Here is a 24,073-nt window from a genome sequence, read left to right as displayed (position 1 = left end):
TGCTTTATTTTTTGCAACATGGTTTAATATATAAACTACCAGTCTGGAACTTGATCACTAAATTGAAACACCAACTAAACAACATCAAATATTTCTCTTCCTTTGTCTTATCAATAGCTTTTAAAGTTCTAAATGAGAAAAACACTGAGAAACATGGAGGCCTGCAGTAAAAGGAAAAAATTTTGTTAGATATATAGAAATATGTATCTTATGCACACATGCCAAGTATCTACTCCTGTATGCACTATTAAATCTGAGTTCATGTTTTGTTACTAATTTTAAAGTTGCTTCACCAATCAATTATTGATATAATTGATAATTAACCAATTATTGTATTTCTTACTTTCACTCTGATTTCCATTTCTTCAAGCTCTTGAAGTAACTCTTCATTTTCCAATAGAGATGAGCCTACATTTTGCTTATGAAAGTAATCTCCAATGTGTTTCTTGTACCAAGATGTTACCTAAAAAAAATTTTAAAAAAATTCAGTCAGTGAAAAATGAGAAGCAACTGAGAGTTTTTTAAAATATATAGGAGACAGCTTCATCAACAAACGAAGACCTAATTTTCATTCATTTTATTTTTTTATTCCTAGTGTTTATGCCTTTATTAAAACGTTATTAAAATGTTCATGCTTTTGCATTATTTAAATGTTAATAAATGCAGAAGGAAAGCATTGTGGTCAGAACAAAAATGTACTGGAGTACACTTAACAAAACAGACAAAAATGTGTTCACCAAGGATGACCAAATTATGAATCAACACAGTTAAAGAAAAATCAAGTTATAGTCACACATAGAATCCATGTTTTTTAACCACAAAGATATTGCACATTTTCCCTAGAGTAACGTTAACTTAAAACTATTCTTTTGCAAACAGTAGAAGACTATAAATCTAAGTACTTTTGCAAGGATACACACACACACAAAAATAAAATAAAATAAAAAAAAAATAGGCCTTAAGACCTAACAGAACATCTCTATCCCTGCCTTGAAAACTCAGTGAATCTATTAGCAGCTTAGAAAGATATTACATCTTATTAGACATACTTCAGCAACTATATGCAGCAAACATACACAGTATACAAGTATATCTTCTAAATCACACAGAATGACTTGCATTTATTTCCGCTTGATTCAAAGTAGGTACCTCCCACTTTCTTTGTGAACAAAACATGGCAAGAATTTCCAAGTGAACCTTTGCATTTTAAAATAACAGTCAGAATGAATTATTAGTATTAAGGAGATTTTCTCCAATCTTTTCAGTCTGGAACATCACCACTATGCTTAAATTATTTAAGGCATACTAGGAACTAATTCATAGTCTAGGTACTAAAAATCTCAACAGTACACCAGAGTTGTTTGTTGTTTTTTGTTTGTTAATCTGTTTTTTAAATATGTTCATTTGGAAGATATTTTTAGTACATTCAAACAATCATTAAAATGAAAGAACCTTTAAAATACTGGAAATATTTTCAGTTACAAATAAAAAGGCAAGCACATTATCTAAGGAAGTCAGTGGAGCCAGAAAAATAAACGGATGATTTACTACTGAATGTTCATCTCTTGAGTGCATTGAAACATTTTTCCTGGAAGTACATTTTCACAGAACATTGTCTAGGAGCCCAACAAAATATATATTAATAGAATGGACAATAAATCATGCAAAAAGAGAAAGAAAAATTTGTCTGCAAATTAGGACTATTCTCTGTATCGTGTATCTGCGGAGCAAAACAAACTAGTATTTCTGTTATGCTAGGCAGAGGAAAAAGTCATTCTTTAGCCCTGTTACAAGTAAAGTGTTCCCCCCTTTACCACTTGGAAATATTTCTTTCGATTACACTGTGTTTAATCAGTTGAGTTCAACTACAGCTACTACCACTGAATGATTTCAGCTGTGCCAGCTTAGCTCTTAAACAACAGCTGGGAATATTTAGCAGTTTTTTAAGAAAGAAACCCACAGATTTTCACTTCCTGTGATTCTGGTGGAGGGACTGAAAAGGAGAGAAGCTTAATATATCTATTTGAAAAAGACAGTGTTTTTTCTTGATTGGTTGAAATCTAAAAATCACTTCTGTTCTTCAAAATTTGAATTTTATCACTCATGTACAAAAATTATGTGCTCTGCTTGTAATGAATAATCAGTATCAGAAATCAAAGACTCTTCAAGATTTTTCTCAGATTGCTAAACTGCTCGTTTTGCACTGATTATGGTCCAGGTGATTTCAGTGCTTATATATAGTCTTCCATTGCCTTCCTGGCAGTTCAGAAGGAGAGGTACATGTTCCAACAGATAACTGGGGAGGAGGGGAGGTGGTGCAATCCAAACCAACAGTTTAGCTTATTCTGGCAGATTGGCCTTGGCCAGCAGCCAGACACCCACCTATCACACTCTCATTCCTCCTCCTTTACAGAATGCTGTGAGGGGGAGGGAGAAAAGGGGAGGGGAAAAACAAAATTAAAAGCCTGTAGGTTGAGATAGGCAGGGAGAACTTTTACTAATTACTACCACAGGTGAAACAAACTCAGCTTCGGGGAAAATTAAATGAACTTATTGCCAATTACAAGTTTGGTGAGAAACAAAGACAAAATCAAAAACACCTTCCTCCTACCCAGCTCTTATCTCCAGGCTCAGTCTAACTTCTCTGCATAGCTCCTCTAAGAGGCACAGGGAAATGGGGTCTACAGTCAGTACATAACAGTTTCTTCTCTGTCACCTCTTTCCCCTCATTTTTTCCTCCTCACACAGATCCTCTGAGGCTGCAGTTCCTACCAGGACACACTGCTCCATCATGTGCTCTGTGTGGTCACAGGCTCCTTCAGGGAATATTAAACTACTGCAGAGTAGATACCTGCTCTGATGCAGTCTTCTCCTGACTGCAGAAATATACCTGCTGTGATGTGGTGTGATGTCTTTTGAAACTTCCACCGGCTGCAAGGAAATACCTGTTCCAGCACCTGGACCACTCCTCTACCTCCTTCCTCACAGCCCTTGGTGTTCATAGTGTTTCTTGCTTTTTTTCCTTTTCCTGCACTCCTCACTATGTCTGTGCAGTGTTTTACCCTTTCTTAAGTATGTGTTAACAGAGGTGCCAAGAGTGTCACTGCAGGGCTCAGCTGTGCCCTGACATGGGTCAGCTGGAACCAGAGGTCTCTGGGTTGAGGCAGCCCTGGCCGCTCTGCAGGGGCCACCAGCCATTTAACTGGGGACTCTAATGGGAGACAGTCGTTAGGTTGGGGGATTCTGGGGGTTTTCTGGGCTTTTTTTTGTTGGGTTTTTTTGTTGGTTGGTTGGTTTTTATTACTGTGGCTTTCCCTAATATTAAGTGTCTTACCTCGTTCTCTTGTTGGTGCCACAAACAAATTTGCAGAACCTGCTCCAGTCCTTGACGCTGATGTTTAAGAAATTTGTCTAGTTGCCTTCTTCTGTCTTGTAGCATTTCAAGAAGACTGTCAATTTTCAAGCAGCTGCTGTGGGCTCCCTGAATCAGCTCTGGATTTGCATTTGGCCATGCACATTTGAATTCTTCTATGAATTCAGTTAGCTCTTGGCTTTTATTCAAAAGTGCAAGTGACTTTTCCAAAAGCTCTGCAAAAATAAAATTTCATAGGAAAAAACCCCAATATGATTTGTAATTTTAACAGTGTGTTTCAAATATTATTCAAGTATTTGCATACATGTTTGTAACATATTTGTATGTATTGCATGAATGAGTTAATTCCTCTAGAAGTCTGACTTGGTTTTGATGGTCAGTAGCCTGTGTAGTTTTCACTAGCTATGCAAGTGAAGTTTAGGTCTTTATGTTCCTTACAGAAGCTGAAAGAAGTTCTACTGTCTCTAGGTCCTGTGACAATCTTGTTAATAAGCCATGAATAACAAGAACTCTTATCTTCTTTCCATAACCCCTACCCGGCCACATTCAGGGTCAAAATTCAAGGGACTAATACACTTCAGGGACCATGCTTCTTTCCAGCTTCTTAAAAGCACATAGTACAAAATCTCTTGCACAGACAAAGGTGAGTATCTATAGGTCCTTGAAATGAAAAAGGAAAGTTTTTAGGTGCAGAATGAGAAAGAAGAGGAGCCAAGCCAGAATAAGAGGCAAAGCAGGCATGAAGAAAATTTTAGGAAAGGAATGTTGGCAAGGAGTTGCTAGTGAAGTAACCAATGACAGGCAGCAAACATCTGAAATCTTCTCAGCTTGTACTGGTAACTCAAGGCAAGGCACCCTAAATCTCCACCTTTCATACAAAGCAACTAGGGAAGATGCAGAAGTGTAATGCCTGCACTTCTGCAGCCACCAGAGGATAAAGAGAAAGCCTGGTTTCCATGAGCTCACAGCAACAAACCTGTCCATGTTATTTCTTGCCTTCCAGAAAAAGGATATTAATCAGAAATGTTCAATTTCAGAAAAATTTCTTCACTGGAAAGGTTATCAAGCATTGATAGGCTGCCCTAGGAACTGGTTGAATCACCATTCTTGGAGGTGTTTAAAAGACAGGTATTTAAAGGTGCTTAGGGACATGGTTTAGCAGTGGGGGACTTGGCAGTGTGCAAGGTTAGTGGTTGAACTTTATGAACTTAATGGTCTTTTCCAACAAAAATTATTCTATTATTCTATGAGTACAGACCATAAAAAATTGGGATACATATAAAAAAGGATAAATGAGGATAACTCATGTATTTTCACCCTTTTTGTTCCAATTTGAATTGCATTTGTTTAATTTTGGGGTTTTTTTGTTGTTGTTGGGGGGGGGTTTCTTTAAGAAATCAGTGCACAATCACACAACATCAGGAGTGAAATACTGCTTGTACCTTTTGTATGATGGTCTTGTTGCAAAAGGAGTTCTCTCAAAGAGTCAACATTGTCAAACTCTTGTGCATTTTTCAGGAAACCTTCAACTTCATCAATTTTAACAGCAAACTACATGAAGAAAACAAAGGGTGGGGAAAAGAGTGGTATAATTTTGTTTTGCAGAACTCCATCATAATCAGTGTTATAAGAATTCACAAACTCTTGGGAAAAGGCATATTTAGTGACTGCTCAGTACTGGTGCTTTGTGGCCTCTATACACCTTCTGGTTTTTTGAAGGTTCTCACTAATTGAGGGATCTCAAACTCCCATCAACATACTCTGAAATTACTTTTTCACTTTATGAATCATCTTTCCTACATAGCCTTCAGACTCACTGAAAATAAAATCTTATGGAAGAATCTGTTAATTTCAGTCTTCAGTAAAATTACTTAATATGAATGAATCCCTTGACTTGGGTTTCCTTCCTAGAATTTCTTTCTAATTCTAAAGTATTGAGAGAAAAAACATTTAATTGCAACATTTCAACAGAGGTACAACCTTTAAAACAACTTTTTGAAAGCAGAAATGAGCAGCATACTTAAACTAAAAATATTACAGTAAATATAATAATTAATTTTAGTGGGGAAACAGCATCTCTGTAATGAAGACTGAAGATAGCTTATTCCTTTACAGCTCATTTTGCATGGGTTCCATATTTTAATTACTGAAGCATGCTGTCTTTCAGGGAGACCTGGAATTTCATAATCTTCTATTGTTATAACCATGATTGGAATTCTTTATTTGGCTTCCACCTGTGCAGATGCAATTCCAAGAATGAATTGCACGAAGAGCTGACACATATTCTACATCTTAGGCAATCTTTACCAATTCTACTACTTCATTTCAAGAATGAAGAAACCAGTGGAGTTCAAACTCAGGTTTCAGTGTAAGCAAAGATGTTGCAACCTATTGTGAAATTAAGGAAAAGGAAAAGCAAGCACTCAGCTTTTTCTGTCTTTCCTATCTTTCCACATTTTTCTCCCTCTTGATCTGCACGATATAAAAGAAACCCATATGGTATTAAGATTTGAGATTTGAGTTCTGATTTTCTCTAAAGACTGATCTTGACATGTTTTGTGCTTTATCACAATAAAACAAAGATTTCCATAGTCACAGGCTTTTACTTAAAGAAAAACTTTTCTATAAGAAGTTTCTGCAATTTCTATTAAAACTGATATTGTATTTCTTCCACCTTTCATAAATAATGTGCTGAACCCCAGCTGCTGCATTTTGTTTTAATGATATAAGCCTGTGGCTGGGGCAATTAAGGTAGCTCCTGAAGGATTTAGTCTGCACTAGATCAATCTTTGGTGGTGCAGGATTTACCATAGTGATACTTATGCCAAAGCTGCACTAATGTCTTTGTATAATATTTATCACCAGGATAATTAGTAGATTGTAGATCTTGGAGTTGTTAGGGCTAGGGCTGGGGTAGAATAGTTGCTTCTGTAATTTGTAGGTGGCATTGGGCTCTTGTAGGAACAAAATTATCAGGATGAATTATTAAGCTCTTCAAAGCTCCAGAGATGTAAGGAAAACTGAATGTGAGGCTGCTGAGCTTTAGCTCCCTCTCTATCCATGGATTAGGAGAAGTAAAGAGAAATGGGTAAACAGGGAAAGACAACTCTGAAATCCCAGGGCTCACACAATCATCCTTTTGTACACATCTGCACATGGAAGAAGCATGTAAAGGACTGGCAGTTTAGATTAATGTTTAGTTTGCTAACATAACTCCAGTAGCTGTATGGGTATTTCAGAGTAGAAACTTCTATGTCCAGTCTTCAGTAATCATTAGTCAAAGCATCAAAGAATTTAGTTCTTTCAATGTCAAATAATTTAAAGGAATAGTGAGAAATCAAATATATTCTGCAGAATTTCCACAGTCACCTAATTACATATTCTAGGTTTTGGTCCAGTTCCCACTATCATGGTTATTTTTCTGTTGATTTTAAATTTAGGAGACTAAGATATTTCTTCAAGTCTACATGTTCCATCCTGAACTATTCAGAAGAAAAGGAAGGCTGCATCTAGAGATTTTTATTTTCTTAATTGCTTCAACCTTTAGGAATGCTATGAACATATATAACAGAGTAAAATTACAGTGGACAGGGCACCTGTAACATACAGGAGGTGTCAAATAAGGAGTTCAAATTAGGTTTGAAATTGATTTCAATACTAACCTCCAGAGCACTTTTGAAGAACACTGAAGTAAGTTCCAGAAGTGCCTGTCTCTTCTGTAACATAATGATGAGGGCATCCCATGCATCCCCAAGTGTCTCTGCCATGGCATCATAAACTTGTCTCTTTTCTTTGTTTTCCTCTGCAGCCTTGTCTGCTTCATGAAGCAGGTCCCATACTTGCTCTTCCAAAGCCTGAAAAGAATGGGAGGGGGAAAAAAAAGAAAGAAAAAAAGAAAAAACAAAGAAGAAACCCATAAACAGATTCCAAAACACTGTGCTGATACTGTCAGGATACTTTTTCAGTGTATCTGATAACTTCCCTACACAAGTCTCCTACACATTCATTTAAATTATTTCCAGTAGCATGTTTCATAGAGAGCTTCTGAATTTCATTTGTTCTTAATAGGCAATAGTTTCATAAAATTTCATTTAAAAACAAGTGTTAAGAGAATTTATCATCCTATCTCCAGTGTTTAGATTCAAATCTGTTTACATCTCCTTAAATGCAAGTCTTTCTGGAAGGGGCAGTAAGGCAGGTATTCTGGATCTTCTTTCATAGGTTATCATATCACGTTACCTGACATTACAAGACGTTAGAGTTTGTACAGTAACCTACTCATAAGTCTCTGGTGACTTAAACAAAATCCAGACAAGGGTAGCTTGAACATATCACAGAATCATCTTGGTTGGAAAGGACCACTGAGATCACCAAGTCCAACCCTTAATCTACTACCACTGTGGTTACCAGATCATGGCACTGAGTGCCCCATCCAGTCTCTTTTTAAAAACCTCCAGGGTCAGAGAAACCACCACCTCCCTGGGCAGCCTATTCCAATGCCTGATCACCCTCTCTGTAAAGAGTTTCTTCCTAATATCTAACCTAAACATCCCCTGACAGACCTTAAGTCCATGCCCTCTTGTCTTACTGGTAGCTACTTGGCAGAAGAGACTGACACCAGCCCCGGCTACACCCTCCTTTCAGGGAGTTGTAGAGAGTGATGAGGTCCTCATAGGACTTGTGCTGGAGTCCCTTCACAGCCTCCTTGCTCTTCGCTGGACCTGCTCCAGCACCTCAATATCCTTCCTGAACTGAGGGGCCCAGAACTGGACACAATATTCCAGATGTGGCCTCACTAGGGTAGAGTAGGGGGGGAGGAGAACCTCTCTCAACCTACAAGCCACCCCCTTTCTAATGCACCCCAGGATGCCATTGGCCTTCTTGGCCACAAGGACACATTGTTGGCTCATGGTCATCCTTCCATCCACCAGCACACCTAGGTCCCTTTCACCTGTGCTGCTCTCCAACAGCTCAGTCCCCAGCCTATAGTGGTACCTGGGGTTGGTCTTTCCCAGATGTGAGACTTTACCCTTGGGCTTGTTTTGATACATTAAAACTTCTCCCTGTCCAACTCTGCAGTCTGTCTGGGTCCCTCTTAATGGCAGCACAGCCTTCTGGTGTCAGCCACTCCTCCCAGTTTTGTGTCATCAGCAAACTTGCTGATAGTGCACTCTATTCCCTCATCCAGGTCATCAATAAATATATTGAATAGTACTGGTCCCAGTACTGACCCTTGTGGTACTCCACTAGAAACGGACTTCCAGCCAGACTACCTCCCATTGACTACAACTCTCTGGCTTCCATCCTTCAACCAGCTCCTGATCCACCTCATTACCCCGTCAGCCAGGCCACATTTCTTCAGTTTAGCTCCAAGGATGGAGCTGGTGTCAAATGCCTTCCTGAAATCAAGATAAACTGTGTCTACTGCTATGACATGTTTACAAACCTTTAATGCCAAACCTCTGCCAACTTATGTTGAAAATCTTTAGTGTGTCAGAAAAATCGATTAGCATTTGTTCTATATTCTTTTAATTCCCCCCATCTCAGGTTTTATTATGAGCATGAATTAATAAAGTGACAATTTCTGCTATTGTCACAGGTACAATCACATGAATGTATAATGAAAAAGAAATGTGTTAGGCAAGCTAAAATGTATGAAAACTCATTCTCATGATAGACTAATAAAGGCTAAATAATCTGAAAACTTAAAATTCTCCTGACAGATCCAATTGAGAAGAGGAAACTGGAGAAAACTTTATTGTTCTAAATACAGACCCAAAACTTCCAATTCTCCCTAGACCTTGTAGACACAAAGAAATTAGCTTCAACTGGAAAGGTTGATCAGTTCTCTCTAAAAGTAGTACTGTGAGAACAGTATAATGAGCTACAGAATTTTTTTCTTTCTTTAAAAAAAAAACAAAACAAAACAAAAAACCACAAAAAAACCCAGAATGAAATTATTTTAACTTAACTTTACAAACTATGAAACTAGGAAAATGAACAGTGGTAAAATTAACAGGCATAAGAGCGGCTCCAATATGAATGCATGCTTATTATTTGGTGACAAGACAATCAAAAAAAGCATCTGATCAAAAGCCATTGTTCTAGAAAACAATATACTGTCTATTTAATATGATAGTAGTCACTGTTTTCAGTTAAAAAGGAAAAAAAAAAAATCAAAATTTCCCTGATACTTGTCAAGGAACAGGGAAAAGAGCAAAAGGGTAGGTGTTGCAGTTAACACAGTAAGGAAGAAGGAAGAAAGGAGATCCTTTGCAGTTAAAATGAAAACTGATATAATAATAATAATAATAATAATAATAATAATAATAATAATAATAATAATAATAATAATAATAATAATAATAATAAAACATTAACTCCAATGCTAATATATGACTCACTTCAGAGAGCAGGTGTGAGCTGTGCATTTCCAGCAGCAGAAGCTGAATGCCCAGCACTGAGAGTGCAGCAGCTTCAGTGAGAAATTGCTGGTCATGGCAAGCAGAAGAGGAGACTTTGGGCACAGGATGAAGACAAAACAGATGGCACCTTCTCAGGAAGGCAGCCATGGTAGAAGGAAAAAAAACCTATCCCCCCAAATTTCCTGATACATAGGGAGGGTGACATTTGTGGTTGCCCAGCCTGGGTCAGCTGCCCTGGGCTTTGCTCCTTCCAGCCCATCAAAAGCACCCTCAAGCTTGATCACTATAGAAACCTGCATACCAGAGCTGGGTATAAATGAAAACTATACATCTTATCTCGTTTGTTTTCACTGAATTGGATTCTGCAGCCTCTCAAAAATACAGTTTCTGTAGTAGTCTGTCCCAGAAAAATCAGAACAGTAGTATATAGTATTTCAGCTTCTCTTAAGAAACAAATCAGAGTTTACCAAATTTAGGTTTGGTTTTGTTTTTTTCCACTGAGTATTACATTCAGAAGTAAACTACAGACATGCTGGATGCACAGTTAGGCACGTTTTTGTCTACATTGTTCACTTGTTTGACAACATTGCATTTTAGGTAAGGTCTGAAATTTCCAATTGGCCAATACAACACTAATGGGAAGAAGGAATGTACTTCATCTGGAAGGCTACTTTACCCATCTTTTCAGGCCTCATCCTTTATTCTTCAGATTTCCTGTGTTTGTTAACTTCAAACACATGGGATTCCCACAATAAAAACAGATCATTCATTACATTTCACAGACAACAAAGGCAAGACATGACATTTACATTCCTTCAAAACTGACCTAGGTACCGATTCTCAAAATTTCTGATTTCTCAGAAAACAGAGCCAGACTGCTTGCAAGATGATTTTGAAAGGTTACCCCCAAAAAAGCACAGGATAAAACAATGTTTTTGTTACCATAAAGACACAGTCAAGAAAAATTTGACTAGCTTTTCAAACATGTGAGAGGCATTTATTACAAATTTTCTGTGTCACACTGCTCAACTCTCTGTGCAATTTCATCAAAATAATCAGTATTTTCTAACTACATATGAAATGCCTAGAGCTCTGCTTGTTTACAGGACACAGAAAAATGTTTCACTCTTTCCTAAGAGCTCAGCTTCAAAGCTATCAAAGTGATAACATGCAAGATCCATTTCACATTTAGAAAACATTATAGAAGAATCATGAATCAGAAATAAGGTATGAATTTTTTCATACTAAAAATGGAAAATAAATAAGATTTGTGGATTTAATATTTTTCAGTTGCTTAACTGCTGATAAGTGAAAGAATGTGAAGAAACATGGAACAAAACCAAAAACAAAACAAAAAGAGAAACAAACGTTTCATGTGTAGACCAGGCCATTCTCCATTCTTGTCATTTATCACCCAACACTTGCAAATACCTGTTATGTATAAGTTAGTTTTGAAATATACATACATTGTAGGACTATATCCTTCAACCAATTACCTCAATGTGTCTTTCTGATTTTGGTTCACTTGTATGATCTTTTAGTAAGAAGTGAAAGTTCATCTCAAATTCAAATACAAAATATCAATTTGACTTTATGCCCTACTAAAATCACTTGGATTATTCTAAAATTTTGTGAGAACACTGGAAACTGCTGAGAGTACCTGCTTCTCTGGGCAGCTAACTATCCTCAAGAGACAATGGATAAACAAAACCCAGAGTTTTCACAATTTTCACAATTGGTACCATTGATAAGATTCTTATCCCTTCACTTTCAAGCCACTTTAAGAGGCTTGGCAACAGCTTGAGTCCCTGAAAACCCTCAGTTTATTTCCAGTCTGCAAAGTGTGTTTCAATTGTCAACCAGTACCGATTAGAGGGTAGGCATATGTTTATCCAATACTGGTATCTGTCAGGAAATATGCCTTTTTTTTTTCTTTAATATAACAATAGAAGAGAAATAGAAAAACAATTCCAAGTGGCCTCACTGTTGTTGTTTAAATTCAGGTGCCTGAAAACTTCACAAGATAAAAAGATTGTGTCTATTTCCTGGGGATTTAAGTGAAAGAATTCTTAATTACAAGTTTGACTGCAATTTTTAATTACAAGTTTTCTACTTGTAAAGCATTTATAGTTCAAAAATTAAAACCCAGAAGTATTCCATCCTCCCTTCTTTCTGAATCACAATAAAAAATAATTACCTTTTTTTCCCCTTGGTATAGTGTAATTTTCTAATCTTCTTTTTAAAAGTTATGGGCTGATTTTAAAAAAATGAAGTTAATACGGCATTTAGCAACTTTTGAAATTCATATAATTTTATCATTGAAGCAATTCAGTTCTTCATCAATATAAATATTAACTGTAATAAATATGAAACTTTAAATCAAAATGTCCTTTTTTTAATGGTTATTCATAATTTAACAGAAGCCTTAATTTTCATAAATGCTTTATATGCCCTATTAGCATTACTCAGTTGCATAGAAGTGTTTTAAAAAGATAGGAAAACCTGAGATAAAATATCACAAAGTTGCCATAGAATTGAAGCAAGTTTTACCTGAGCACAAGACCTTAAATTCATCTTTACCTTTTTAAAAACTACTGATAAAGCATTCCATAAGCCAAAATCTAATGAAGAGCAAAAATAAACATGTGAAGAGCTGCTAGAGTCTATAATTGATGGACTTAATTGGTACAAGGTCGTCAGTGAAAATAATAATGAAGAATAAAAAATTGCACTAAGACTGCAGCTGGGACAACAATCAATTTGTGTCTTTGGTATTGTTAAAATTCACAAAATTATGTTGCTCACTAAGGGTAAAAGATGAAATAGTATTATGCATACTGGACACCATCAAAAAAAAAAACTACCTAACAACTGTGTTGGCATTTCAACCTCTCCCCATTCTGCATTTTTAAATTCTTTTTTATCCTCTCATAAGTAACTAAAGTTTTATGCCGATAAACATTGCAGCCTGAAAGGATACTACCTTGTTAGGCATCTTCACATAACTAATACATAACTCATCTACAAATGCTAAGTGGAAAAAAATACTATAATCAGTACTTCAAAGACTGAGCATCACTCTTGTAAAAACCTTTTACAAGTTGATTTAGTAATTTAGACTGAATAATTACTGGCAAATGTTAACAGCTTACTGTAAGACAAAAAAACATCATGTCTGCAAAATGCACAGTAAGTACAAATTATAATGATAATGCAGTCCTGTATTGTTGCAGCTCAAATACTGAGGAAAAAGCACTAATTTTTGAACTTATTAATTTTATAGAATGTTCATTAATCAATGCTAAATATTGCGATTTCAAGTATAAAACATGAAAAAAATAGTATTTATTCCTGATAGTATATCTATATTTATACACATATATATATATTTATGCACATATATATATATATATATATATACATACTTCAAGGTTTGATTTAATAGTAAAATGTTATTTGGACATCTATTTTAAAGATCATGACTATTTTATCTTTTATTTTCACCCTTAAATTTTTTTTTTTTTTACAATTAGAAGACAAAAGTCAACTTCTTCCTGTTATCAGTGTGTAAGAACTCAGTTAACTAATTCTGAATTGTTCAAAGAGGATAGAACAGCTTGTTCCAAGAATTCCTGAGTGCAGCCCTGACTGCAATAAGGATGAGGCTCTTGCATAAGTAAAGGTAGCAGAAATACCCTCTCTGGTTTTTGGGGGTTTTTTTTGTTTGTTTGTTTGTTTTGGTGATTTTTGGTAATGCTATGCTTCATACTACTCAAAATCCACACTATGCATCATATTCTATTACACTCTTTATATACTGTATTAAATTAACATTTGAGATTCATAATGACTGAGGAAACACAGTCACTAGTGCACTTGATTCTATCCAGATTCTCTTTGCTTTTTTGAATCTGACTTTTACATAATCTCAAATAAATAAAATAGGAGGAATATATTAAGATAAGTCACAGATTTCAGAGGAAGATTTCAGAGGAACTTAATTGTCTACAGATAAAAGTTCATCTGCCGCATCAAAATGAGAAAACAAGTTTTCTCCTTAGGCATCTTAACACTCTTTGTAGCATCAAACATCTGTGTTTAAAATAGTTGGGCTTTTTTATGCACATTTTTTTTCCATGTAGAATTAAACCAACAACCACATGGCATCAAGAGGCCCAGACAACTATGTCAACTGTTGTACCTGAACTATAGCAACTACCTGTGTTTGTGTGTGGTGTTATTACATCTTACCTTAAGTTTAGCTAGGAGGAATTCATGATCTTGCAGTAGTTTTTTAGTCTCATCTTGATTGCTTCCAATTTCTAATAAATTTGGTGTTGATTCAGCCAGCTGAAGTTTCACCCACTTTCCACACTGTGATAAGTAAACAGTTACAATTCTGAGCTTTCAGTAAGCACGAACTTTCCTTCCTTTACTTACTCCTACAGGTCACATATGCTTTCTACAGTCATAGGAGCAGAGGGAGCCATAAAAATGTATTAATTTGCAGAAAGTACACACAGAAGATAAAATATAAGCTTCATTCATTTGAAAAAAGAAAATCCCAGACTCGAGCCTTATCCAATAGGTACTGAGATTTTGGTTTTGCCTGTGGAGAGTAAGATCATCACAATGAGCCAAAAAACTCATCTCCCCTTTCCACTGAAGATTGCATAGATAGCTAAAGGAAACTTTGGGGGTGAGGGAGTGGGCAGAAGGTACAAATATATTACAGCAGATGCAAAAACCATAAGCCTAAATCTTATTCCTACCACAGAGATCCAACATACCCATATACTGAATATAAATAGAGATGGCACAAGTATCAGCAGGGACACTTAATAGCCTTTGGAATAGGCTATTATATGTCCCATTGTGTTCTGGAGAATATGGAAAGAAAGGAAGCTTGACAGTAACCCAAAGCATAGCTAATTCTCTCCTTACTGTTGCAGAACTGCCACAGTCTGGGAAGCATAACTCTTAAGGATGGTGGTAAGGAATTAAGCAGTGATGTCACCAGAGGTGACATGGACTGATTCTCACAGCACACGGGGGTAAAAAAAAAAAGTCTTCACCCTAAACTTAAGTCTCCTTACCACAAATTTACTCCCCTGCTGCAGTAGACAGCCTCCTAGGAAGGGTGAGGACATAAGAGAGAACCTTCCCATCATCACAACCAAGGAAACCCCATCGTGAAAAATCACCCTAATTTGGTGACAGCCCAGCTCATTATCACTTTATTCTGCATTGCAAACTCTAGTGGCTGAAGCTAGTGTTTTTTTGGAGAATGGCAAATCAAACTGCCCATAAATTCCATCTGGGACTCAGTACCTATGCCTCCAGTTCTACCTCCCATTTCAAATTTTGCAGAAGCGTTGGGTGAGGATTTAAGCTCACAGAATGGGCCTTTAGGTGCTTATAATAAACAGAACTATATACATACAAGGACTACTAAAACACACAAGAATATGAATCCATAGCTTTCAAAAATAACCTCTCATTATCTGCTTCAGGCTTTTTTCCCCCCTAGCAAATAAAAAAAACAACCAAACAAAAAGACTACAACAATCTGCATTTATGGATTTTGTAGGCTACTTATTAAGAAAAATTATTGCTGAGTGTAGCAAAAAAACCCCAAATAACAAAAAAACACCTCATACTCCAAAAGGAAAACATGAACAGAAAAAAATAACTAGCTTCCAAGGAAGCTATACTACATATTAACTGATTAAGTGGCCTTGCCTTATCACTTTGTGCTAACTATTCATTTGCACAGAACTTTTTTTAGAAGAAATATCACTGAGCAGCAGCAAAGTCAACAACAGACATGCTAGCAGTTTCTGCCTTACCTTAAGTACAGCTATAACAATACTGGCATCGCCGGCCTGAACAGTGACTGAGCTGACTGTTGTTGTAGAAAGCTTCTGCTCTGAAATGGCTTCATTTGACATTGTGTTTCAAACTGGGACTTCATGCATTAAAGCAGATTTCAATCACTTGCAAGGTCCACCGCTCATTTCAGTAAGCAACAGAGTTGCTTGGATTCATTCAGTGAAACAGCTCAGCTAACACTGATTAGTCTGCCAAAAGGAAAGAACAGGAGGTTAAAAATAGACAGCTCCATTGACTTTATCATTCTTGAGAGAGATTTGACACACCCCTGGATTGGTAGCATTAAACTGCTGTTCTTTTTTGTCACCATCTGAAGTGTCAAGGGCTTCTTCCATGGACATCACCTGACACTGGCTAACCAAAGGAAAAGAGATTCTCAAATTAGAACAGCTAGAAAAAAAAAATTGTTGTGGAATCTGTACAGTCAAACCAAGTGTTTTGAGGTTTCAAAGCATATAACTATATAATCTCCATTTTCACATTCTACCAGTAATTTATTTTCTCATTTATAATGACTGAATATATTTGATTTACATAATTCTTCTACTAAGTCGAAGTATTTAAACGGGATGAACATGTATATAAGTGAGTTGCTGAATCAAAACAGACTGGGGATTTTTAATCCAAAAATATTTAAGACCGTAACAACCAGAGAAGGAATCCAAGTACTCTGTGTGAATTCTGAATGAGTGTTTTATTCCTGCCCAAGGTTAATAATTTATCTGCTTTTAAATTTAACCAGAAGTTATTTCTGCAGTCTTCATTTTGTTCCAAAGGAAAATAAGGAAGACCTTGTTAAATAATTTATACTTCACTTATGTTTTTATTCAATGCAGGACAATTGACACATTTATATCACAGTATTAGTTTGGCATATTAATTCTACGACCAGAAGACAGAGCATACCACAAGTAGCCTACTGTACAAGACAACAGCTGCTAGGTTTTCTTCCACAGAACAGCTGAGAAAGTGACACTGGTGTTCAGGTTTCCAGGTCACTCTGGAAACACAGTTCCATGCAAGAAACTAAAATCATATATTTCCTCTAAGCAATTGTAGCTTGATATGTTTAAAACATTTAACATTTAGATACATTTTTTATATAAACCAGATTTGCTAAGTGCAAACTAGAACAGACACATCTGCAATGAAACCAAGATCTGGAAGCAAATTCTAAAATATTTTGGACTAGAAGAAACCTAAGGTAGTTACAGGGAAATTGAATGGATTATGTCAAAATCTGGGGTTTTTTTGTTTGCTTATTGATTCTCACACAACCCCAGCTCCTCCAGGTGTGGTCAGATTATAATCTTAATCTGATCACCATCTTCGAACCATGATTTTTGAACAGAGTATCAAGAAATCCTTTGTATGGTTTGTGCTAAACTAAATGTGCTTGGCAAATCAAAACAACATTTTTCCCATCCCTTGTGCCAGAAGAGAACTATCAACCCTCAACCTGCCAACAAGGGAATACGTATCAAATGATTTTCCAAAACATCTTGGTCATACCTGTGAGAGGCCCACAGACCCCTGGTCACTGGAACATTATACACATTTTAATGTGACTCGTGGGTATTTGTGTAATAGGCATGGCTGAACAAAATGTTTGAAGTTTAATGGCCACACAGAATGTGGAGGGTGGAAGTCCTGAAGAAAACCTCAAAACTGAAACAGTAGGAACTGCTCTATTTTAGTTTGAAGAGAAGATAGAACTGTTGTACAAAGCTTTCCAGGTACTCAAGATTTAAAAAAAGAACACTCCAAAAGAAAAGCAACTTCAGATGTTTCACCCTTCAGGTAAGACTAAAAACAAACAGCACTTGACTGCTGGAGAAACTGATTGGAAAAAAACCAACCAGCACTCTCAGAAGTGCACTTTTTCATGACACAAGTTGGGCCAATCCATCATCTCACTAGGGCAGCCAGATACAGGAGCCTTTTTTCACTCAGTTTAAATGGTGAATCATTTTTCATACTGCTGACAGCTGAAAATGGTGGAAAACCACCACTCAAGAAGTTGACCATGAACAAGTTTGGCAGCAGCTGAGTGAAATCATTCAAAATGCCATATAACAAATGCAGGGATACTGTATTTATTTGCTAAGCATACAAGATAGAGGCAGGGAAACATCACATTAGCAAGCAGAGAAAAGGTATCAAGGAGTCAGAAAAGACCTTATAGCACAGCCCTGGGTGCAAAAACTGAAGATTTTGGCCTTGCATGATGATCCATTTTAGCCAAGTTCAGGAAATCAAAATTTAACAAAAATGCCTTTCTCAATCTTGTTCACTTACCTAATTGTCATCAGTTCCTCTGAAATGGATAAAATTACTGCTAGAAGGCAGTCAAGAGAAGCAAGCAGACTGCCAGTAAAGGGAAATACTTTCTCTTTGCTACTGCTGTGTGAAAGAGGAGAGTAAGAATGACAAGGAGAAACTTGCATTCAGCAGCTGTCCATAAGAAACAATGACACTGAACATGTGGAAAACAAAATAAAAGCTCAAGTCTCTTTAGTGTAAATAATGTCAGTATTATCTATAACAACTGTATGTAAAAAAGATTTGAGAAGGCAAATGTGACAAAATTAATTTCATTTTCAACATGAAGTGTGTCATAGCAGCAGCTTTTTCTCATGTGTGGCAAAGGAGATGTGCTAATCTCAGTTTTGACAGTTATGCATAAGAAAAGGGCCTATCTTTATTTGAGATAAGTTCCTTTTTTTTCAGAGCTGTGGAGCTGCCGGTCCACTATCATAATGCCTCTAGGAGAGACAAAGTTAACGCCTGGCAGCCTCAAAGACATGAGGCTTTGACTGGTTTGTAAATGTAACAAGTCTTAATTTCTTTCCTGGTGCCACTCCTGGGAGAACAGGCATACACAGCAAGGGAGAAAAGGAGAACAATGGAAGGAATCAAACTGGTGACTTTCATATGACCTGAAAAAAGGTACAAACAGCTGTGACTGTGCAGCCACGGAAGTCATGTACAAGGGTGAGGATTTCTCTGGGAAAAGGCTCCTCTTTACCTTACACTGGTTGAGCAACTTCCTAGGATGACAAACCGGTTGGAATCCTAACCAAGTTTTGTCATTGCTGAAATCCAAAACTGAGTATAAAACCCATCCCAGCAGCACTAGCAGCCGGGGGAGGAAGGCAGAAAACAGATGCCTCCTCCCAGAGGTCACAAAGTACATGAGCAGCATCAGGGGACAGTAACTTTTAATACCATCTCTTCCTTTAACACTTAATTAGAAAGAAGTGTTTCTTCCAGAGAACCCATTATGAAGGCTGACAGAAAACCCTTTTACTCAGGGTCAGAGGAGGAGGACAAGTGGGGACCAGGCTCAAACTGGCTTCCCAGCACCTGAAGGCAGAGCAAAGAACCCTTTGTCCCTACCCCAGTGGGGCAATGGGATCTGGACAGAGGCCACAGCCAAGGAGGGTCCGGCCTCCCACTGCCCCCCAGCCACCCAGGGGTGTGGGGTGGCCCAGCGAGGCCTCGCTCCCCTCACCGTGGCAAAAAGGTTCTGCTACTGCAGGTACTGAGGCAGGGCAGGGGTACCCAGAGGGGAGGAAATCCTCCCTGCTCCCAAAAGCAAGGTTATTGTTATCTGCAAGAGAGAGGGAAAGAGGCAGCCAAGATAAATGAGATGAACCTCACGTAAGTAATGGCTGAGGCACAGGTAGAAGCCATTTCCCTGTCAGTTTAGAGTCCACGAGCTTAAGAAAAGACAGCCTTAAAACAGACCAAGGCCCTGGTGTCCCTGAAAAGTGGGTTGTTGCCACCTTTGCCACTATGGAAACAGAAGTTTCAGTAGTCCCAGGAAATTGGAAGGAAACAGCTGTGAAAGAGTGGCCAGCTCCAGTGGTGAGGGCCAAGGGGGTGAAGAAGTGCTTCTTCCTCACCAGTTCTGAAGACACTCTATACAGTCCTAAGAAAACAGCACAAGGAGAAAAAGCTATTCAAAAAGTATTGTCACATGAAACAGAGAAAATAACAAGGGCAGAAGTTCTTTGGTTCATCCTTTTCTTACTTATTATGTCCCCATCAAAGAAAAAAACCGATGCTACATGTAAAACCAACAGTGTATTGGAGATCAAGTAACCAGAAGTTTAACATTCCTAATTCAGTGCAATGATAAGAGAGAAATGACTGTTTGGCTCCAAGAACAACAAAGTTAAAAAAAAAGCCAACATACAGTAAACAGGAAGAGATGACAGCATTTTAGTTTGCTGGTCATTAATTTTTTTATGTCCTACTTTTTCGTCCCAAAGCACTTTCTTCCCTATATCCCTCTTTTTGCATCCTAGATTTCCACAAAATATATATTGTACCTAGCACTTGTTAAAATAGTAATTTGATAGCTACTATTTACTAAATAGAGATCAACCAGATTTAACTTGCACTTACCACCACGTTAAACCACTTCAGACTCCACCCTTATTTTAAGACTGTTCATATAGCCTTTAAATTTAGAACTCCAGCTTCTAAATTTTATATAAATGTTACCTAAACAAAGACTATTCTTTCTACCATCTCTTATTTTAAAAATTGTCTTCTTGTTCTTTACCTGACATACATACAGAGTAAAGAGGAACGCTTATATATAGGAACTGCTTAAATTTTTATACACGAGGCATCATAATCATAACACTTGAATTCATGAAGAATGTAAATTTGCCACTATTGTTTTCAAATACACAGAAATAAGAAACCAAGCTTGGTGGTAACTTGCTCATCTGATCTACTTTCTTCTTATGTTAGCTCATGACTCGAGATGGACAGCATAGAAAAATGCAGTATTGGGATCTCCACACAAGAACCCCTAGAGCAAAACATTTTGTCCTGAGAATGCACTAAACATTAGTATTTTCAGAAATAGCCTTCTTTCCTTTTAAAACATAACACTGCAGGGAAAAAAAGAAAACTAAGAAAAAATATTTAAGTTCTTTATGTGCAGGTAATCTTGAGGAGGTTTCATACAAAAATAGACTGGGGAAAGATGAGAGAAAAGATGTTAGGGAAAGAATAGAAAGAGAGGGAGAGGAGCACAGATACTCACAATTATTCTGAAGCCCTTAGCAGCTCTGACTGATTAACAGATGTACCTCTATAACAACTCATCTGAAAAGATGTCTCCGAATCAAAACACATATATAATGGTATATGTGGTAAAATCTTTCTTTGCGAGTTTATTCTGCTGTCACAGCCAACAAAAAATACAAGCTGGATTCATACCTTTCCTTAAAGTGTCAGTATAAATATGACTGGAAAAGGTGACTTGATCACTATTCAAGTGTAAATATGGCAAAACAGAAACAATGAAACAACACACAAGTGTGAAGCACAAAGTGATCCCGTCTCTCTCACATCCTAGGTGAAGAGACCAGCATATACTATTAAGTTTACTGAAGAAATGGCAGAGAGGTTATCTCCACTTCAGTTTCCTCAGAAACAGCAGGAGAGTGGACTTACCCCATCAGCACCCCCAGGGCAGCTCAACATTTCTGTCTCACTGGGTGTTGTTCAAAACAAATCCTGCACAAGCCTATTGAGCTGTGTGGTCTGATGAAGAGAAACTGAAGCAGTTTTAACAGCTCCTAGGTGGTATGTCCACACTAGTCAGCCCATTTGCAAGCTTGTCAATGGAGAAAACAGTCGCCCAGCATTTTCAATGGAGAGACATTATGGAGTTCATTAGTCCATTGTTCAGGGTCCATCAGCAGCAAGAGAAAGAGAACTGTTTTGGGTGGGGGTTTTTTGGGTTTTTTTGTTTGTTTTTTTTCTTAACGAAGACTACAGTGTTCCCTTGCCCATACACATAAGGAAAGCCAGCAGGACTCCTGTTACTAAATTCCTTAGGCATATTTGAAATTCCTTCCTGATGCGGTGAGCTAGCAGAACTGAGTATGTGCTCTGCACCAAATATAGATGTGAGACAGGCTCCCCTTTCTCCCTGTAAAGAAGGAGGACTTAGAGCAGACTGTAACCTACATCTTAGTTTCAAGGAAGCTGCAAACTGTACTTCCTACTAATAAGGTAACTACAATGACAGTTTTGCTACATGTCACAAATATCTGTGATAAACTTACATTTATTTTATCTGTTTTTCTTTAATTATTTTTCAATGTTTCCACATACAAATGTCTATTAAGCCAATAAAAAACATGTATTAAAAATCACACAGACTACTAACAAGGACAGTTACATCAATGTAACTAGGTTCTTAGGACTATCTTTTAAGAGTGAAAGACCCCTGTTCTATCATGTCAAAAGTAATCAGCCAGCAATCATGCAAAAAGATCAGTACAGGTCATTTGTTTAACAGGAGACAAATTAAATAGATATAATAATAATAACCACACCAAAACATTAAAGCCACATTGTTGCTATTGTTTGTAAGAGTTGGTTTAAATGGCTGTAAGTTTCACAGAAAGCTAAATTTAGAACAAGTATAGAAGTATGTTACACACTTCTAACAGCACATTACTTTAAACATCGGATATTTGGGAAAGTTTACCCAGAAATGAAAAATTAAGCAGGGGGGAGTTGAATGTTAAGTGTTAAAAAACAAGGCTCTAGAACTGTATTTTTTAAAAGTAATTTATCAGTGGAATTATAAATAGCAGTGCTTTGTCTTGTTAAAAAAGATAATGCCATCTTGTGTAACTCTGATACTCAAAGGTTCACACCACTGAGCATTCCTCTGTACAATCTACTGACACATTTCCCTCTTTCAGATCATGGCACCTCAAAGACCAAGCACGTTTCAGATCCTGTCTGTCCCTTTCATCTCAGTGCAGGACTGTGTGAGATACTTTGAAGAGGTTAAAAAGAAGTATTGAAATTTTTTTCCCCTCCCTCTGCTTGTCTGGAACCAGGCTGTTAACAGATTTGTGCTCACGACTGAGGCTGTGAGGACAGGATACAAGGGTACTAAGGTACTGAAAGACTGGGTTGCATGTAATAAAACAGTGCTCTGAAAGCTTAACTAATATGCAGGTAATGAGCAGTCAGGAGTGCCCTTTAAAACTGCAATATTGCTGCAGAACAAATCACTAAGTTCACTGTGACCTTCCCATCATTTTTAGGCTTGCAAGCAATCTTTTATGACCCTTTTACAGATACATATTTTACCATAGGCCTTCAGCATCAGTATTAATCATTCAAAAAAAAGTCCATTTCTCAAATGTATCTTTTCCAAGAGCTTTATCAGTCACAGAGGGCCCAGTAAGATATCCAGGATACTTTTTCCAGGTCAACGTGAAACATGGAATAATTTCATTTTGACTAACTTCCCAATTTCTCACACCATCTTCTTTTGAAGTATCAAAGTAAACTTTGCTGTCAGCTGCTTCGATTAAGGATCCCCATTGCTTAATTAACTCAAATTTCACACTTGAAAATCATTTACCCAGGACAATAACCATCTTTGTCTGCAGAAGGATACAAATTGAGGGTTAAACTAATCCAGAGTCCTGTGGGATATGTTCCCAGTCATCATATTAATTTGAGTCAGTCATCATATTAATCAGTTACAGCCTGAGAACAGTGTCCTCACTGGCAACAACAATATTGCTAGAGTGCTGAGGTAGAAATTCACATAATGTAAAACAACTTTCAAATTACGGTTTTGATATGGCACATTAAAAATACACCAAGTTTTTTTCAGAGAGTTTAGAGAAGATACCCTGGCATCACTGGCAGCGCAAGCAGGTTTTGTTCTACTCTGCTCCCATCCTCTGATCTGAAAATCACCATAAATTGGAGTGTCGCTTGATGCATCTTTTCAGGCCTTGAGACAAAAGGGATGTACATCAAGTAAATTTAAAATAATAATTGCAATGTATTTGCAAATCCTTAATATTTTATAACTGTCTACTTTTGCTCTGGTTCCTTAAAATCATGCATTGCAACATGTTTGTTTGGGCATTTTTTCCATTTGATCTGATACTTAGTAAATATTCTCAGTTATTCTTTTTTGCTTTGCTAACATCTTTCATTTGCAGACTATTCGATTAACTGCCTTCAAAAGATGGGCTCATCTTCCCAAACTTCCTTATAGCCTCCCTCTTGACACCACATGATTTTTATAAATATTTTCATCATAAATTAAACTCTTGCAATTCACCATATGGTGTTTATTACACTTTGGTCTTCCCTCCTTTCTTTTTGCTCATCATATAGGGAAAAGCTCCATCACCTCAGTGTTCTAAGATGAAAATTATTTGAGCTGCGCTTTTTATATCTTCTGGGTGTGTGCATGATCTCCACAACTACATCATCTCACCCACTCCTGAATATTAATGTGCTTTCCTTCCTAGCAGCCCTGTGAAGCAGGGAATGCAGCTGTCATCCCATCCCAACACATATGCTGGCA

The 24,073-nt window shown here is 37.1% G+C and overlaps 1 protein-coding gene across 1 annotated transcript in view; it reads right to left on the bottom strand.

Annotated features, from left to right (window-relative positions):
• CCDC141 (coiled-coil domain containing 141) overlaps positions 1-21,451 on the bottom strand; it is a 56,141-nt gene extending 34,690 nt beyond the window's left edge. Inside the window, exons 1-7 of the mRNA XM_071747227.1 lie at positions 21,169-21,451; positions 15,648-15,878; positions 14,050-14,172; positions 7,036-7,227; positions 4,816-4,924; positions 3,335-3,588; positions 344-463 (exon numbers count right to left, since the gene is read on the bottom strand). Of these exons, the coding sequence (XP_071603328.1) occupies positions 344-463; positions 3,335-3,588; positions 4,816-4,924; positions 7,036-7,227; positions 14,050-14,172; positions 15,648-15,749 (900 nt within the window). The 5' untranslated portion in view covers positions 15,750-15,878; positions 21,169-21,451. The remainder of the gene's footprint in view (positions 1-343; positions 464-3,334; positions 3,589-4,815; positions 4,925-7,035; positions 7,228-14,049; positions 14,173-15,647; positions 15,879-21,168) is intronic.
• Positions 21,452-24,073: the final 2,622 nt, after the last annotated feature.

Source organism: Heliangelus exortis, chromosome 6, assembly GCF_036169615.1.
Source record: "Heliangelus exortis chromosome 6, bHelExo1.hap1, whole genome shotgun sequence".
Taxonomy (NCBI): domain Eukaryota; kingdom Metazoa; phylum Chordata; class Aves; order Apodiformes; family Trochilidae; genus Heliangelus; species Heliangelus exortis.
This window is presented reverse-complemented; position numbering and strand designations above follow the sequence as displayed.